The 19,410-nt window shown below is 41.5% G+C and overlaps 1 protein-coding gene across 1 annotated transcript in view; it reads right to left on the bottom strand.

Moving 5' to 3' along the window:
- The window catches only part of si:dkeyp-14d3.1 (transmembrane protein 132C), a 235,917-nt gene that overhangs the window by 83,872 nt on the left and 132,635 nt on the right, over positions 1-19,410 (bottom strand). Inside the window, exon 3 of the mRNA XM_053504142.1 lies at positions 10,020-10,163. Coding sequence (XP_053360117.1) covers positions 10,020-10,163 — 144 coding nt within the window. The remainder of the gene's footprint in view (positions 1-10,019; positions 10,164-19,410) is intronic.

Here is a 19,410-nt window from a genome sequence, read left to right as displayed (position 1 = left end):
GGTGTAGAACTCGCGGTGATTTTCACAAACCTGTTGGTGAGTAAATAGACTTCAACCAGATGTGCAGCATGATTGATCATTAAACAGCACACACACACACACACACACACACACACACACACACAACATTCCAGACACAATATTATTGAAACTGTAAAGCTTTGCCATGATTTGTAAACATCAGTTTGTAGGAAATTCCATGTGACATTATTTAAAGGTCCCATATTCGACTAGTTCTTTCTCAGTTTTTTTTTATCCCTTAAAACTCTTTGTATCACTCCTCTTCCAAATGCGCCATTTCAGTGTCTATGTAAATGAGCTACTGCTAAGCCACGCCCCTCCAGAGAACAGCAGAGCTGACAAGCCGGGGGAGGGGCTCTTCTTATATGAGGTCACTATAATAAAAAAAAAAAGAAAAAAAAAGAGAAAATAAAGCAGGGATCTTATTAATTTGTGTTATTATTATTATTATTATTATTATTATTATTATCATATTTTCTCTCATATACGCTGGAGAGATCTGAATGTCTTAACATGACTTGGAATTAAAGGATCTCTTTATATAAGTCAGTCTGTACCACAAATAACTGAACAGTTTTTCATTGTATAGAAAACAAGGTAGCTGACCTGAACGTTTTTATTAACTCCTTTGGTCCAATTCACCCCTAATGTGTACCGGTTGCAGAAAGCCAACGTCGTCCTAACCACCCTGCCTGCAAAACTTCTCTTTCTATCTCCGGTGAAAGCCGATAAAAACCTCCTGCCTCGTTATCTTACTAACACGCCCTCTGATTGGTCGTTACTGCACCGGGGTCAAAGCCTGGATCATCATCCTGTTCTTCAGCGAGCTCCATATACGAGCCCACAGGGAGACGTCTGCTTCTTTACAGACGATGTTTTTATGGCTAAGCGGTCGACGCAAAGCAGATCATCTTTATATAACATTCAGCAGGAAGGTCTGACCTGATCGAACCTTCACTCCTCTCCAGCGTGGTGTTATCAGGCCTTCGGTACACCTTTAGTGTGTATCTCTTAGCTTTAGTGCGGCATGTGCTTTACACACAAAAAGAAACAAGCTCACTAGATCAAGTCAGTTGCAATCTGTGCATCTAGACTGAGAATTACTCGGAAGTCAAGTACTCATGACCTCACTAACTAGTTTGAGAAGTTTCTGAGGACCACAAGGTGCATCTCCTCCTGTAAGCCTAACCCTGACCCTAATATGAAACAACACACCTAACACACACTTATCCAGCCTGAATTACACACCTCCTGGACTTTTTGCCTTTTGGCTTTAACTCCGCCCAGATAGCAAGAGATGCTTGGCGTCTCCTGGTGAAAGAAACCCGATTTTAACAACCAGCTTGATGATGCTTTCTTTTCATGAGTGTTTAACTCCATACTCTCACTCACACCTCCTGGTTCACCTCTGAACAGGTATCTACACAACTTCCTGTATGAGGTACGTCACTCCAGGTGTTTGGCTCAAGACTTAAATACAGCATTACCTCGACATACAAATTTAATCAGTTCCGGATTAGGGTGAAATTTTGTATTGTGAGACACATTGTCCCATAGGAAATAATGTAAATGCAGATAATCCGTTCCAGCCACCCCAAAAATATCACCAATATTACCAATTTCCAACACTATAATCATATTTTCGCATATAAAAACAATCAAAACATTTAGAAAAGACATTTACATACAAAGTAAAATATGTAAATATTTATAGACATTAAACCTCACAAACCTCACATTAAACTCAACCTTAATTCATCAACATTCTTGGGGCCCATGGTGTTATGTCTTTTGTTCTGATCTCACATCCCTGATTCCTGACCGCACCACTTTCTGTTTTACTTTAAACCCTTTACAGTTCCTATGTGCTTACCTTTTATTTTTAAATCTTTTCAGTACCCAGTCAGATTCTTGCTTCTGCCTTTCATTATTATTAAGAAACTCAGTCTTCCTTGCCTCATTCTCCCAACCAAATTCAATTCTCTTCTGTATTGTACTGAAATCATCTATTTATTTATTGAATTTTTTTTTTAATTAAGCTCACGCTTCCATCCTCCCGCTTCTGCCTTCGTGACCGAATGTCTTCGCTTTTCCATTTTTAGATGACGGCTGTGTGAGTGAGGGTTATTTGTTCTCTCTGAAAGCCCCAAGGCCATCAGAGGAAAGTAAAGCAGGAAGAGTAGAAAGATATTACAGAGAGAGAAAAGTGATAAACAACAAAGTGGAAGCCTCGACTGCGAAAGACGGGCAGCTGAAAACATAAACAAAACTTAAATCTACTTAAATAGACCTAGAGCTTCTTAATACGATATTAAACTAAAAGCATATTTTAAATGTAATTTACTATTATTCTTCTCTTCTTGTTGAAACATTCTATGATTGTTATCCAACAACCTTCCTGGAACCTACAGTACGAATATACTTATTAAAACATTACATAAACCTTGTTGAAATCTTCATAGGTTGTTTTCCAAAACATTCCTAAAACAAACGTTCTAAAGGCGTTCCCAGAACGTTATTTCAATTCTTCTAAATTAACAACACACTGTAAACTGGACAGTTTATTGTCCGAGGAAACGAAAACCACAACGCTCTCAAAACATTCCAGTCACCTGAAATTGTGAGTTGAATAATAATAATAATAATAATAATAATAATAGTAAAAAAATAAATTCTTTAAATTAGCAAAAACATTCCTCTAATAGAACAAGAAGATTATCTTTAAAAAAAATACAGAATGTCTAGAAATATGGTGACTAATCTTACAAGAAAGTGTTCGAGTCAAACTGGGATTCGTGGTGAAATTTTTCTGGTGAATGAAGGCGATGACTTGAGACTCTTAGCTGCGGTGAAACATCTGAACAGCGCAAGAGTTTTAAAGAAGGTTGTGAGCGCAGGAATGACGATCCGGCCGAAGTGGCTTGTGAACATTCAGCAAGCGGAGCAACACCTGAACCTTCGATCTAGTAAATCGATAGATAACTCATCACCAACTTGTGGAAGAGACACATCTGTGTGTGTGAACAATACACACACTCATTCACCAACACCACTTGCACATTCCAGGAGCTCTGCTGGGAGTTATTGCCACGTCCCCCATACAGTCCTGACCTCACTCTGGAAGGCCGGGGTATCAGACATCAAGCAAGCAGGCAGACTGACTGAGAAAACTTTCTACCTTGATGGTGTCAAAGTCTCACTTTAACTTGTATGTTTGTTTTTTGAAATCTTACACTGGCACATTTAATTAGCTCCAAGATATTTTGAATCGTTAGCAATGTGTACAGTAAACATGTGAAGAAGTGGATATTGTTTGATTTCAAATGAAATATATAAACACCCTATAGGAGTGCTAGTGCTGTCCATAACCCCAACCTTAACCTGAACTTTAATGAAATCATCTGAATGTTTAAAAATATTAAGTCTCAGTTAAGACGGTTGTGGAATAAAATGACCAGAACATATAGAGCAGAAATGACTCAACAAAGGAAGGAAGAAAAAAAAGCATCAAAGGAGTTTTAAAGGGCACCTATTATTATAACATTCACTTTTTAGTCACGATTAGATGTTCAGCAGGGTCTGCAGTCTGTCTGATCACACACACACACACACACACACACACCCACACACACAGAATGAGGAAACATTTCCTTAGTTTTTGTCATTCTTTACACTGGAGATCAAAATTAGAGAACAATTTATAAACGATTGAACAATTCTGAAACAATGTTATCTTCAGTTCAACAGTTGAAGCAGTTTCTGTCCTGTCTACACCATCCTACCAGAACACCTTCTCCACAAAATAACTAAAGCACACTGATCAAAATAAGAGAAGACTTTCAGATACCTTCCAGTTATTGGTGTTAATCTGGCAATCTGGTTCTTTAATTTTGATCTCCAGTGTATATCGGCCAGGCTTACATAAGCAAATCAGATTTTTCCCCATTGTGACCTCACACATACCCAGAGACCCATACCACCCCCCCCCCACTTTGCGATACAGAAATCACCCAAAGGAGGAAAAACTGTTTAAAAGAATAGAAGTTTATTAAAAGGTTAACAGAAGTCATAAAGGATTAGAAGAGCAAAAATTAAAAGCTTCTACTTTTAGCAGCAGTCTCCTCTGACCTGAGAGACCCCGCACTTCCGCTCAGTCTACCTTTTTATAACAGCTTGACGAGCTGTGCGTCTGCCTTGCTCAGCAACATGACAGCTTTCAGGGTCTTAAATTATCATCTCATGTATTGTTCTCAGTATAAAAACGGCCAAAGTTTAACAGCATGCGTGAAATTATTCTCCATCTTCAACGTCAACGCGGTGAACTTCTTTGATGCAGGAATTATTGGGATCTTATGTGACAGACCAACACAAAGTGGTGTATGATTGTGAAGTGGAAGGAAAATGATAAAAAAAATTTTTTTTAAGAATAAATATGTGAAAAGTGTGGTGGGAATCAAGCATTCAGGCCTCCTGAGTCAACACTTTGTACAACCACCTTTCACTGTAATTACAGCCACAAGTCTTTTGGTTTATGTCTCTACCAGCTTTCCACGTCCAGAGAGTGAAATTTTTCCACGTTCTCCTTTGCAAAGTAGCTCGAGCTCAGTCAGATTGGATGGAGAGCGTCTGTGAACAGCAGTTTCCAAGTCTCGCCACAGATTCCCAACTGGACTTAGGTCTGGACATCGACTGGTCCACTCTAACACATGAATATGCTTTGATCTAAACCATTCCACTGTAGCTCTGGTTGTATGTTTAGGGTCGTTGTAGGGTTTGATAAAGCGCCGCCCCAGTTTGCTGGAGACTCAGGTTTTCTTAAGATTGCGGTGAATTTGCCTCCATCCATCTTCCCATCAACTCTGACCAGCTTCCCCGTCCCTGCTGAAGAAAACCTGAGCTGTGGATCTCTGCAGCTCCTCCAGAGTTACCCTGGGCCTCTCAGCTGCTTCTCTGATTAATGCTCTCCTCGCCTGGACCTGTCAGTTTAGGTGGACGGCCATGTCTTGGTACAGTAGGTTTGCAGTTGTGCCGTACTCTTTCCATTTTCAGATGATGGATGGAACAGCGCTCTGTGAGATTTTCAAAGCTTGGAATATTTGATTAATTATTGATTATTAGTTTGTGTTTGTAGCATGACAGAATGTGAAAAATGTGATTTTATGGATTTTTTGTTCTTATTTTGTCTTTCATAGTTGAGGTATACCTATGATAGAAATTATAGGCCTCTCTCATCTTTTTAAGTGGGAGAACTTGCACAATTTGAGGCTGAATAAATACTTTTTTGCCCCACTGTATGTATATTTATATACATATTGCTAAATGTTATGGACGTTATTGATCATACTTTTTTTTTCTAGCTACAGACACTGAAACAGCATGTTTGGAAAAGGAGAAAGTTAATCAAATAACCAGAATGCAGCATCTGATTCGTGTTTCAGCTAGAGCTTTAAGTCTTGTGCAAACTTGTTTAAAATAAAGTATAACGTGACCTTTAGATGTTTTGGATGGATTTTGGCCAGCTCCTCGGGGAGCCGTTCTTAGCCGTCAAGCAGGTATAATGTACAAACTGCACAATCTGAGTATTTCAGTACATTCACGTCACTTTATTTGAGCTGTGGTTTTATTTCGGGACATTTTTTCATCTTCTCCATAACCAGAAACAGCTGTAAGATGCTAACAATTAACGCTCCTGCTAATCTCTTGCCTCTCCCCAATCCTGAGTCACTGCAGTGTGTGTGTGTGTGTGTGTGGGAGTCAATTCACAGTGGGAAAAAATGAAAAAGCCTTTCTTATAATCCGTAAGCAGCTAAGGGTCTTGTGTAGATTGGAAGATCAGACACGTGCGGCGTACGCGCTGTAATAGCCGAACACGGATGTGTCAGGAAACGCGCCCGATTTAGCCCTGATGCCTTTGAACGCTATGTTTGTTTCCTTTACTTGCCTGGTTATGACGTGTTGTGGCGGATTAGCCTCCGCGACGCTAAGACACTGATTCGGTTTGGCGAGCGTAATCGCACACGCGTTCGTTCATCAGAGAACGACGGGGAGCTGTTCATCCACACAGGACGTCTTCATTAATCACGTTTAATTACGCTGCGTTTGCAACATTGTTGCGGCAAGTAAAAGCGAGGTTTAAAATTCTTATTATAACGTTTAATTAATAGAGCGAGTTTGATCGAAATAAAGAGTGAAGAAAAAACCCAGCAGCCATGTGTTGTTTTTTTTTCTCTTCTAACAAAATATAAGCACATGGGTGAAATTTAATAAGGCAGGAGTCCAGACGAGGCTTTTTTTCCTGGTGAATAGGCGCGCATATGCTGCTCAGCGAGATGTTTACTTGTGTACATATCCGCTCTTGTAAGCTGAGCCGCCTTATGGCGTCCGGACTTAATCGTTCCAGTTTAGCGAGCTCCGACAATCTGCTCCTAATGCGTAAAATTACACCTGTCAGAGCCGAGCCCAGTTCATTAACGCTACTTCCTGACCCGTGCAAATGTGCGATTAAGAGCAGGATGGAACACAAAGAGCGCGGCTCTGCACTTAATTACTGCAAAAAAGAGAGAGAGAGAGAGTGAAAGAGAGAGAGAGAGTAAGAGAGAGAGAGAGAGCGGGCCTTGTGTAAGAGATTAATAGCAGCCAGTAAACACTGATAGGAAATGGCCGAAGCTATTTCAAAGCATAAGCGCAGTGGAAATTTCATCTTCTTTGAAATAGGACGGCGGATATTTAGTGACCGGGAAACTTAATAAAACTTATTATCGTTTGTGATGTATTACACAGAACTTTTTTCCTTTTTTTTTTCTTTTGCTGATTTAATTAAACCGCTATAATGCGAAACAACCACGCGGCTTGACGCACTCAGAATCCTAAACCACTGCTAAGAATTTTTTATCAGCGTAAAAAAAAAAGACTGTACCTAGAAACCAAACCGAGTTCAGTGGAAAAAAAAAAAAACTAAACGTCTCCGAGACGCTTGCCGAGCGACTTTTGACGAGGGTATTAATTCTCAATTTCCTCCCATCTATCCGCCTGAGTGACGTTTTAGCAAGTGAAAATATCTCGAACACGCTCAAATAGATCTACAGTAGAGTACAATACTGGACCAGAATATCAGATTATTCCAACTATTTCTTCTTAATGTTCAATTCCTTATTTTACTGGCAGCTCATTTTTCTTCTCTCTAGAAATGATTGCTTTAGCGCAAATATCCGAACGCGTACGCACGTCTGGGTCTATTAACTGTACACTGGGTTTGTTGTGACTCGGTAACAGGAAACGCTCGGAGAGTATTTCAGACGGTCTGACTTGTTGATGTTGTATAAAGAGAACGGGATGTGGTGTGAGCGTATCAGCGGGGGACGAATCGGTGCTCTGGGAGGCCAGATTTCAATTAGGTTCAACAAGCGGGAAAAGCAAATAAAATCCCACACCTTGTTGACTTTTTACAAATGATATTAATTTGTCTGGTCAGATTGTTTTTACTCGACGGATGATAGAATCGCTGGAAATAAATCAAATTAAAACACTCACCTGTAGAGCTGTGAATCAGAGACAGACACACCGCTGTTTCAGTTAGTTTTGGGGCATTCAGTTCATCGATTTGTTTTGATTCAATACCACTAATGCTTCTGGCCTGATTTGTCTCATGCCGTTATTTTCCATACCAGTTTTTAAATCATTTAAAGTGCTAAAATGCTGTGATGACAGTGGAGTAGCGGTTAGCACTGTCGCCTTGGGACCTCCAGGTTTCAGGTTTGATTCCCGCAGCTGGGTCTGTGCATGGAGTGTGCATGTTCTCCCTGTGCTTGATGGGTTTCCTCCCACAGTCCAAAGACATGCAGATTAGGCTAATCAGCTAATTTCCTGTACTGTGTGAATAAGTGTGTTGGTTCCCAGTCCAGGGTATACCCCTCCTGGGATAGTAGGCTCCAGCGACCCTGTGTACTCACCTACTCGGTTTCGCGCGGTGGCCGTAAGTACGGTTCATCATGATTCACCGTGAGTTTTTGGCGCTGTGAGTACATTTCCATCTTTCAGCGAGAATGTTTAATTTTTTGGCTGGTCCTCGCGGAAGCTTGGGGTCCTTACAGAACTTCATGGAGCGCCAGCGGAACCTCGGCAGGCAATCGCGGCGACTCGCGGTGCCTAACTCCGCATCTCACCTTGAGTCAAACCGCATAGGTGATACAGGATAAAGCATTGTATAGACGGTGAGTGAGAAATTCTGTTATTGTAATTGACTGTTTAAATGTCAGGCCTCCAGTCCAGTAGGTGGCAGTAATCACTCATCGCCCCCGAAGAAAATGTGGAGAATTTAGCGAAACAATGGTATTTCGCAAGTCCTTTTAAGAACTTGAAAGAATTTTTATTGTTGTTGATTTTAAACTGTTTATTACTTTACCTAAAAAAAAAATTAAGTGTGAATTGATTCGAATCGAAAACTGACCCATAGTCTTAATAAAGTTGACCAACGGGAGATCAATTAAATTGCGTAATTGATATAATTGCAAAGCTGTAACCACCACACAGTTAAACATGTGGAGAGAAAATTATTGCTGATGCTAGCCAAACCAAAATGCTAATAATGCTAGCTCAGAACAAAAAAACGTTCACCGGCAACTTCTTGCCGACGTTCCTAAGTCCTTCGGCCCTTCTTTTCTGGCGTATAAATATTGTTCTGTAACTTTTAATTTTGTGTTGAAATACTGATGTGTAAAGATCAGAATTGACTTCGTACTGACTCAATAATAAAAACAAAGTTTGTATTAAAAGCCCTTTGCACAGTCCTGTAAAGTCTCCGGGGTGGGGAGGATCCGTCACCTGATGGCCTTTTACAGTTAGAAAACGATGCTAGGAAATAAACATAACTAACCTTCTTAATAGATGTTATTATATTACATAAGCAACCACTTTATTTGGTAAAACTTTGACTTTTTTTAAAATTTCTTCTTTGTCAGGAATGTTTGATTACCAATCTGCTTTCATCATGAAAAAAATGAAAGTTAAATGTATTCTCTAGGATTCAATTTGCACAGTCGAAAAGATTACCAGGGCTGCCAGAGCTCATTTAACTTGTCCATCATCGTATTTTCTCCCAGCAGACATCACACAGAGAAACCATCTGGATCAGTGTAATTACACACTTTAAAAGAGAATAAAAACATTCCCTGTCTCCAATTCTTTTCTTTTTTTTTTTTTTACAATCTTTCCAAATCTTGTTTGCAAATATCAGAAATTTCTGTATCTTTATGTTAATTTTTTTTTAAAGTCAACCAAATTGACTCCACTTGACACGAGCCGTACATGAAGTCAGCGTTAGCGTGGAGCCAGAATACTGTACTTTTTAACCCGATCGCATTCCGGGGATGAAAGTACCGAGCTTCTGACCTACGACAGGCGGGAAAGGGCGAATGAAGCAAGGTAGCAGAAAAGCAGGACAGTTTTAACCGGCTGCTTTGATTTCAGGAGCCCAGGATCCGTGACCTCCGCGGGACTGGAGACGAGCCAAGCCATGTCTTATTTCCAGCGCTGAATCTCATTTGTGAATGAAAGCCCGGTCAGAGGGTGAACTAACTTATGAAAGGGTGGGGAGAAAGAAAAAAAAATCGAGTTTTATCTCCTGATGCCGTGTTCATGACCGCTGCCTGAGGCTATGGTTATAAAATTTTTCGGCAAGAAATACCCACATGAGTAGGATTCATGGAATTAAAAAAAAAAAAATTCTCCAAAAACCTCTCCTTTTCTAGCTTAGGTATTTTCATAGTTTAAACAGAAATAAAAGATGACATTAATATCGCCGTTTTTGCTCAGATTTACGGGCTACGCGGAGTTCACTACGGCACCTTCCAACCTTCACGGGCTCGGAGATTGTAAAATCGATTCCGGTATATTTCCACTTTAACGTAAAGGTTAAAGCAAAGTGCCGTTTCATAGCATCCCTATAATTTACCTACCAGATTAACCTCCTGAGCTTGGAAGGAAACTCCAACGCGACGTACCTCTGAGCGTAGCCGGATTCTTTTTTCCGACAGTGCAAGGTGACAACCCGGTGACCTTCGACCCTGGCGTCCTGACTGATCATCCAGAGCGTGGGGTTGCAGGGTCGAGCCCCCAAGAATGTCACTCCGTCTTTGAGCTTCACCCTGTGAGGAAATGGAAGAAAAAACTTAAAGCATGTGTTACGTGATGAGACTCGCAATAAGTAGAGAAAGCAAAAAAGAAAAGAGATAATATATTTGCTCGGTCCCGAAAGAAGCGTCGTGTCTAGATAGGATTCCGTCTTAAGAAAATGATTTTCCGCAATCACTATCCTCCGTTCCTGTGAGGCCGAATAATGTGTGTGTGCATATTACCCATGATGCCCTGCACATATGGGAGTTTAATATCTCTGACTATTGAGTTGATTCACAAACGTCGCATTACAAAGATTCATACGGTGTAAGTGGTGTTTAACACCTCCATTCATTACGGGAGATTTGGCCGGGTGTAATTAGATGTGTTAGTCATATGGGCCGTGTGATTCAGGTGCCATCAATACTCATTGTGGGCGCGAATGAGATTCAAGGATGTTCAGGTCAATTCAGCACCGTTAGCATTCATCATACGCCCCAAGACTCTCGTCACGTTCCTCTCCATTTCCTGCTTATGTTCTCTCTGGTGATAATGTTTCTCACACCTGCTACCTGCTTTCAGAAGAAACTTTAAAGACCGAGATGGTGCAGGGAGACGAGTCTTCTATAGTCACAAGAGAGAGAGAGTTTTACTTCATCTTACAAACACGGCTTCATAGATGCTTCATGAGTCCTTAAGAGAGAGTGACAGATACACAGGCCACACCTCCTTCACTAAAACTGACAGATAGAAAGGCCACACCTGCTTCACTGTGACTAACAGATACAGAATTTATGCCTCCTTCAATAAGATTGACAGAAACAAAGGCCACACCTCCTTCACAGTGATTGACAGATACAGAGACCACACCCACTTCACTGAGGCTGACAGATACAAAGGCCACACCTCCTTCACTGAGACTGACAGATACAAAGGCCACACCCCCTTCACTAACACTGACAGATACAAAGGCCACACCTCCTTTACTGAGATTGACAGATAAAGAGGCCACACCCTCTTCAATGAGACTGACAGATACAAAGACCACACCTCCCTTACTGAGACTGACAGATACAGTACAAAGGCCACACCTCATTTACTGAGACTAACAGATACAGATACAGAGACCACACCCACTTCACTGAGGCTGACAGATACAAAGGCCACACCTCCTTCACTGAGACTGACAGATACAAAGGCCACACCTCCTTCACTGAGACTGACAGATACAAAGGCCACACCTCCTTCACTGAGACTGACAGATACAAAGGCCACACCTCCTTCACTGAGACTGACAGATACAAAGGCCACACCTCCTTCACTGAGACTGACAGATACAAAGGCCACACCTCCTTTACTGAGATTGACAGATACAGAGGCCACACCCTCTTCAATGAGACTGACAGATACAAAGACCACACCTCCCTTACTGAGACTGACAGATACAGATACAAAGACCACACCCTCTTCAATGAGATTGACAGATACAGAGGCCACACCTCCCTTACTGAGACTGACAGATACATAGGCCACACCTCCTTCACTTAGACTGACAGATACAAAGGCCACACCTCCCTCACAGAGATTGACAGATACAGAGGCCACACCCTCTTCAATGTGATTGACAAATACAGAGGCCACACCTCCTTCACAGAGATTGATAGATACAAAGGCCACACCTCCTTCACAGAGATTGACAGATCCACAGGCCACACCCTCTTCAATGGGATTGACAGATACAAAGGCCACACCTCCCTTACTGAGACTGACAGATACATATACAAAGGCCACACCTCCTTCACAGCTATTGACAGATACAAAGGCCACACCTCCTTCACAGAGATTGACAGATACAGAAGCCACACCCTCTTCAATGAGATTGACAGATACACTGGCCACACGTTCTTTACAGTGATTGACACATTCATAGGCCACACCTCCTTCATTGTAACTAACAAATACAGAAACCATGCCTCTGTCACTGAGATTCACAGGCACACAGGCCACACCTCCTTCATAAATTTAATTAATTAATAGTAAATGAGCAGACACAGATGCCACACCTCCTTTACTGAAGCCACGCCTCCTCCGAAAAGTGTACCAATAGAAACAAGTTGCTAGAGGAGACTTATGATTATTTATCTAAATCTTTGTAATTAAAATAAAGTTTTTTTTGTTATGAGACTTCACTAAGTCCATGTATCTCCATTATTCCACTGATTTTGGCCTGAAGAGGTTCTGACATTCACACCCACAACACGACCTCATCGCGCTCGAGCCGCACCGAGCTTTAATTGATTGAAATAGATATTTCGGGAAGATAATATAAAATAAATAAATAAGGTAATATAATGCATTTTCTCTCTTGCGCGCGTCGTACTTGACCTACTGAATAACGATCCGCCGCGCTTCCGAGCTATTCATTATGCCGAGCGTCGGATTAATAGCTGCCACGTGCTTTTCTTTCGCTCCTAGTCAAGCAGCACTCACTCCTCTGAAGTGAACGGCAGACTCGGTCCTTCCCTGTCACGAGTGACGTTCTCTTAGCGCTAATGTATAGCTCCGCGCTCGCCTGGAGCTCCATTAGCGCTCCCACTCAGTGTTCAACTCTAATGGAGGCGTGAGTCATAACGGAAATGCTTCATCGTCTAAACAAGCCGCCTGAGAGACGCTTTCCTAGAAACTCTCGGGATTGCGGTGACATTTTCAATACAGTTTCACTCGCATGCCACGGGGGAGACAAAAAAACGCCTTTTGTCCTTTTGCCATTGCTCCTGTGTAGGAAAATTGCCATAATGGTACACTTTCGAATGTTGAATTCAATGCTCACAATGGGAAGTCAAATAACACCTTGTCCTTGTGCATAAAAAAACACAAAACCCCCAAAAAATATAGTTCTATCAAAAAGATGCATGCACCAAATTAACCATTACAAGATGATTTCAAATAAAAAAAGAGAAAAAGGAGAAAGACGGCCAATAATCACATTATTAGGAAAATGTGTGTCATTAGTCTTTTTTTTAAAACTTCTGTGCATGTTTTTTTTTTCCATGTGCGCTGGTTTCTCAGGGTCGAGCCTCTCACTGAACATGAATAATGGAGTGATTGTTACTTCTCCTGTGAAAAACCCTTAATGCAATAACGAGCTGCTTGGAAAAGAGATGATAGCGGTTATTAAGCAGATTTTAATATCAAAGTAAAAAAAAAGTACTGTGAAAATATTGTTGTAAATGTTTTGTGACATTTCGCTTACAATTTATTGGACATTTTAAAATATTTTTTTCTAATGCTTCCATTTATATTTTGTCCCTGACTCCGCCCCTGACATGTCAAGGTTCACAGTTCAAGGTTTTTTTTTCTTCATTGTCCTAGTACAACGGAATCTAATGAAATCCTAAAATAGTGTGATACTCGGGTTAGCTAATGCAAAGTAAAGACCATGCAGTAAAAAACAACAATGCAAAATAGTAATAACACATATACCGGGGTGAGTCAAAAATAACCCGCACTCTGGTTATATAGGACTTCTGTAACTGTGGTGCGAGCAAAAATAGATGCCCCACTTGTGAATTGCACAAAAGAATAGCAGCATGTAGTGATTTAAGGTCTTTGTTGTGGTCTTAGGGTGCAATGTATGTGGTGCTGAAACGACTCACGGACGGGCATCAACAGAAGTGTTTGGATATCTGCAAACGACATTCAGAGCGATATGCCAAGGAAGGTGAAAGTGTCCAAAAGAAGAAAATAATTACAGGTGACGAGACACGGATTCATCGGATTCATGGAATGGAAACATCCTCGATCACCGACCGAAAAAAAGTTCGAAAGTCAACCATCAGCTGGAAAATTCATCAATGCTTACAGTTTCCTGGGATCCTCAAGACCCAGTATTGGAACATACCTTTTTTGTTGAAAGGTACAGTACAACCATCAATAACGCTCATTACTCATAAATTTAAGCACAAAGGACTGATATCTGAGGGCGCCATGATTTCCGAACACTTCTGCCCACACTGTCGACACTCTGCAAAAACTTCATTTTGAGGTATTAAAGTGTCCTCCCTAAGTGTCCTCTGAACTCGTTCCATCAGACTTTCACCTGTTTGGTCCCCAGAAAGCAGCCCAATGAGGACGAAGACTCACTTCTGGTGAAGAACTGAAGACAGCAGTGCATTCGTGGCTCGCAGCTCAGAATAAAACATCTTTTTAATGAAGGATTATGAGAGCTTGTGGACAGATGGACAAAGTGTTTTAAAAAGCAAGGGGATTATATTTTTAAAAAATGATGTATGTCTTTTCTAAAAGTTACTTAAAATAAATTCTACAGCCAAAGAAACTGCAGATCTTTAAAAAAAAAAAAAAAATTTTTTTTTTTTTAAACACTTAGGAACATTAGATCATCCTTGAGTGTTACTTGATTGAAAGCACAGGGTTTATATGCTGTTCGATGTTTTATTTAAGAACTTAAAAGTCAGTGGTTTTGTGCAGCTTTAAAGCTGAGGTATTGGCTTTTGGTAAAATGTCAAAGGAAACTAATTTATAATTGCACTTTAAGCACAGAGACTCTTGAACATGGCAGCCAAACACACTGGGGTTAATAACACAAAATGCAAACCCAGAGTGGATGTTAAATAAATAATGAGGACAAATGATCCAAATGACCAAACCAGAAAACGAAGTAAGGGTTGATAGACATTGGAACGTTTTAGAACTTATACATGGCATCACAATGACCAAAAATCCATGACTCGTTTACATAGGAAGAAACCTAGACGTAACCCGGAAGTTCTTTTGATGTCAAACATTGTCCCGGAATTCCAGTGGTGGTGACCTCCTGTGGCAGAGCAGGGGAATGTCCTAAGTATTATACACAAATGACACTCATCATCTATACCACTTCATTCTGTATACAGGGTCGCAGGGGGCCTGGATGGGCAACTTGGGAACGCCGATTAGCCTATTCTGAAAAAAACCCCACAAAGCACGGGGAGAAGATGCAAACTTCATGCACATAGACCCAACACAGGTTCAAGCGTTGCTGTTTCAGTTTACCCCATCCAGGGTGTACCCCGCCTCGTGCTGTTAGTCCCCGGGGATAGGCTTGACAGACCCTATAGTCCTGAACTCGTTCCATCAGACTTTCACCTGTTTGGTCCCCTGAAAGCAGCCCAATGAGGACGAAGACTCACTTCTGGGGAAGAACTGAAGACAGCAGTGCAATCATGGCTCGCAGCTTAGAATAAAACATCTTTTTAATGAAGATGTCCCCGGGGATCGGCTTGATAGACCCTGTATAGGATAAGTGCTATAGAGAATAAGTGACAGTGAGCTTCATGGTACTGAATGCTGGTTGCTACCAGAAGAAAAAATAATACACAATATAAAGCTTTGGAAATAGGTGATTTTGTAATTTGTTGGAGGTGGCATGGCGCATTAGTGGTTAGCACTGTCGCCCTTGCAACTACAGGTTCAATTCCTGACTCTGGGTCTGTATGCATGGAGTTGGCATGTTCTCCTCGTGCTTGGTGGGTTTTCTCTGGGTTTCCGGTTTCCTCCCACAGTGCAAAGGCATGCAGATTAGACTAATCGGCTGTAGCGCGTGAATGAATGTCGGCATGTGTGCCCGGTGATGGATTGGCATCGCTTCCAGGTGCCCTAAGTGTCCTGGGTGAGAGTGAGTTAGTAAGCTACTGTGCTCTCTTACTTTTGTATATCGCTTTATTTGGATTGAATCAGTTTCTCAGCAGGACGTCTGTGATCAGTGTTCGTATGTCTACTCAGTGAAAAGGCTTTCAAAAACCGAGAACAATAAAAATCACTGCAGGTGAGAGACTTCCAAGCGTGTTGAGAAGTCTACCATGCTTTCATGTTTGCATCACACGGTCATGTGATCATAGTCATTTCTCAACATTCGAGCGGTGAAAGAAAGTTGAAGGAAAGATACTCTGGTTCTTGGTCAGTTTGGGGAGAATCAAAGAAGGTTCCAGGAATAATTTACATGTATAATGTAACGTATAAAACTACGTAGTTGTTTGTTTGATTGTTTTCATGATATGAGAAGTGTTTAATATCTGGAAGTATCTGAAACAGCTCACCTCAGAAACACACGAGGAAAACCAATGTGCAGGGTTGATTAATGACAACGTGACCATATAAGGATATGGGAGGGGCTAATTAATTATACATGTATGCATAAAGTATGCTGGGGTGATGGAGACAGAATCTGTGAAGACATGAGCGTAGCAGGACATGCGGCGTTTCCGTAGGAGAGCAGTAACATGAAATCTGTCAGAAAGCTAATTTCCATGTAAAGACGTATCTCTAATAATTCCAAACCCGAATTTGAGCTGAAGCCGGTACGGACACGGTATTATGAAATACATGGTATTATGACAAGGTTGAACATGAAAGATATTTCCTGCCTGTAAGTCCAAGAGAAGATTTATAGAGGTCTGAAAAATAATCCATTGGAGCGAGCTTGGTCTATTCATCTGTGTCATTCAGCAACAGTGAGATTTTTCGTCTTTAATAGAATTGAAACATGGTCAGGTGTGATTGAGTGCGCCGAGGTTTCTGATTGAAAGTGTCTGGTAACATTCACATGGGAATCAAATGTGCAAAACATTTAGATTGGAGACTACGTCCAACGTGATGATGCAGTGAGCATGTGATTTGTATGGAAATGAGATGCAACTGTTTTATCTTGTCACTTCTTGTTTACAGGTATTTCACAACAACCTGAAAAAGTCGTGTAACATTTACTGGCGCCATCATGTAATCAATAAAACCTGATTTCGAGTCAGAGAGATCCTCTGTGTGTTTAGAATCATCATCTGTTCAGCTTTCGGTCCTTGAAAACGGTGGAAGTGCTGCTACTGTCTGGATGGTTCACTCGAGTAAAAGGAAGAAAAAAAAACATATTTCTGAACAAGCGCCAGAGACAGAAGCTGAACTTTTTACATGTTTTCTACACAAATGACGGTACCTCCAGGAACTCAGTGTCAAAGTCCTGATTGTCCAAGATCTCCCAGGAGCTGAGCAGGCTTTCTTTGTAGTGCAGACACAACACTCTAAAGCTCAGCACCAACAAGACAAAGAAACTACTCATCTTCATCTCATCGTTCACTTTGCACTGTGTCCAGCATTGAATCCTTCAACCTCCTCAGTTCTACCATCTCCAAGGACTTGAAATGGCAAAGGAACATCATGAAGAAAGGACAGCAAAGAACTTTCTTCAACGGGAGCTGCTGTGTCAGTTCTACAGGGCTACCACTGAGACCAAACTGTCCTCATCAGTTTCATTAGTAGGGTTTCAGCTCTGCCATCCAACTACACAAGCCAGACATCAAGGGGTTGCAAAGGTGCCAAGGTGCATCATCAGGACAAACCTGCCCTCCCTCCAGGACCTGTACCCTTCCTGGGAAATCCTGACTGTTCAGACTCCTACCCTCTGGCAGGTGCTGCAGGACAAGAACTTCTGGATTAACATAAGATTACAGCATACTGACATAGTAAGGTGATCTTAGAAGCTGAAAACGTGTATTGGGCGGGTAAGTTAAACTGAACTGAGCTCCTGAATGCTCACTCTTACTCTCTTACTCATTGTCTACACCGCTTTATAATGTATACAGGGCCTGGGTCCTATCCCATAAGACTTAGAACACGAGGCGAGGTACACCCTGGACGGGGTGCCAATCAATTGCAGAGCTCCTGTAGAGCATATGGAAAAGACATTCTCCACCATCATCTGGAGGTCACGGATTCAATCTAGTCCAGTGAGCCACATGAGTGAGTAATAACTGAGCTGTAGACGTTTCTGAAGGTGATGGCTAGTCTAGCAAGATCCCCAGCTGCTGTAGCTAATATCCAAGCCGTATGTTCCTGCAGATACTAGTTATCGTAGCGAGTCACCCACCAAGCTAGGTAATACCTGAGCAATATCTCCACTGGGTTTGGCTTTGGCATACTGTCTAAGGTCCCCGCTCTCTTAAACACTGCTGCTAAACATTTAGATGGTGAGGTGTAGACCTGCATCAGATTTTATTATTGATTGTAAATGTAATTCAGACAGGTGTTCTTTTAGTTCAGGGTTAATTGTATTTGACTTACGGTCATTCATTCATGATTAATGCATCACTATCACTCTGTCACCGAGATATAATATATAAGTTTTAAATGTTTGCACTTTAGATTAGGAGGAAGTCCGGTAAATATTTCAGCAGCCTTGCATGGTGTGTATGTCCCTTGGTGACCGGTTCTTCAGATGACAGCAGGAGGAATTACCCTTTCCATTTCCGTTGCATGCCGTGTATTACGGCGGAGTGAATTTATTACACCCCACAAACTCAAGGTTGGTGTTATTTAGGACAGCTTTCAGGGTTTGGCTGTTTTGTTTTTTTCGAAGGTCATCATGTGTCTTGAGGAAAGCGTTCACTTATTCCAAAGTGCTCCGGCGTTGCTGGTCAAGGAAGGTGCTTCACATCTGTACAGATTGACTGCTGAGCTGCAGAACCTGAACCTGGCTGAAGTTCTACATCATGTGGAATATTTGACTTGATCTTGTATAATAAAAAGCTTTTAATGCACACTTTTTCTTTTTCTTTTTTTTTTTGCTGTTGCTACTTTTTTCAGACTTTTACAGAGAATAAAAAACAGTAAAGTGTAATCTATCTTTCTTGCTCTCTGGTGGTTTACTTTATAAGTAATGAGGAGATAACTGAAATGGGATACGGTTCCCCAGGTGGCTCTGTGAGCAAAATCAAAACAGCAGCAGATGAAATCCAATAAGCCCGGTGTCTGAGAGCTATCCCGCGTCTCCAACAGGGGCAACGATGGCTAAAGTGGACACATACTCCTGTCTCTGGACGATTTAGCTCAGGGAATACAATTTTCTGCCAACGAGAACTTCAAAACAACCCTCAGGATGATCGAAACACTGAGGCGAAATACTGAACACCATTTTTTTAACGAGCCTACAAAACCGTGGATTCTGGGAGTCGTGCCCAGAGCGAATGAAACGTTCCAGTTCCTCAGACTTTTTCTGAATAGTTTATCACATCTTCGTGATGTCAGAGCGCAGTTTAAATACTGTACGTGTCCTTAAATTGGTCAGATAAGTGTTTCTTTAAGAAGCCAGCTCACGGCGAGGGGCTGCAGCTCCTCCTCTGCGGTCTACATGAAGCTGACTCAGCAACTCGCCGACGCTCCACCGGCGTCCCTCCATTTATCATTCCGTTATGTCGGGTGTAAGGAACACCTCAGACCGGTGAGAAAGTAGGC

Source organism: Clarias gariepinus, chromosome 9 (genome assembly GCF_024256425.1).
Source record: "Clarias gariepinus isolate MV-2021 ecotype Netherlands chromosome 9, CGAR_prim_01v2, whole genome shotgun sequence".
In the NCBI taxonomy this organism is placed as follows: domain Eukaryota; kingdom Metazoa; phylum Chordata; class Actinopteri; order Siluriformes; family Clariidae; genus Clarias; species Clarias gariepinus.
The sequence above is the reverse complement of the archived record's forward strand: the minus strand, read 5'-3'. Positions and strand labels throughout refer to the sequence as shown.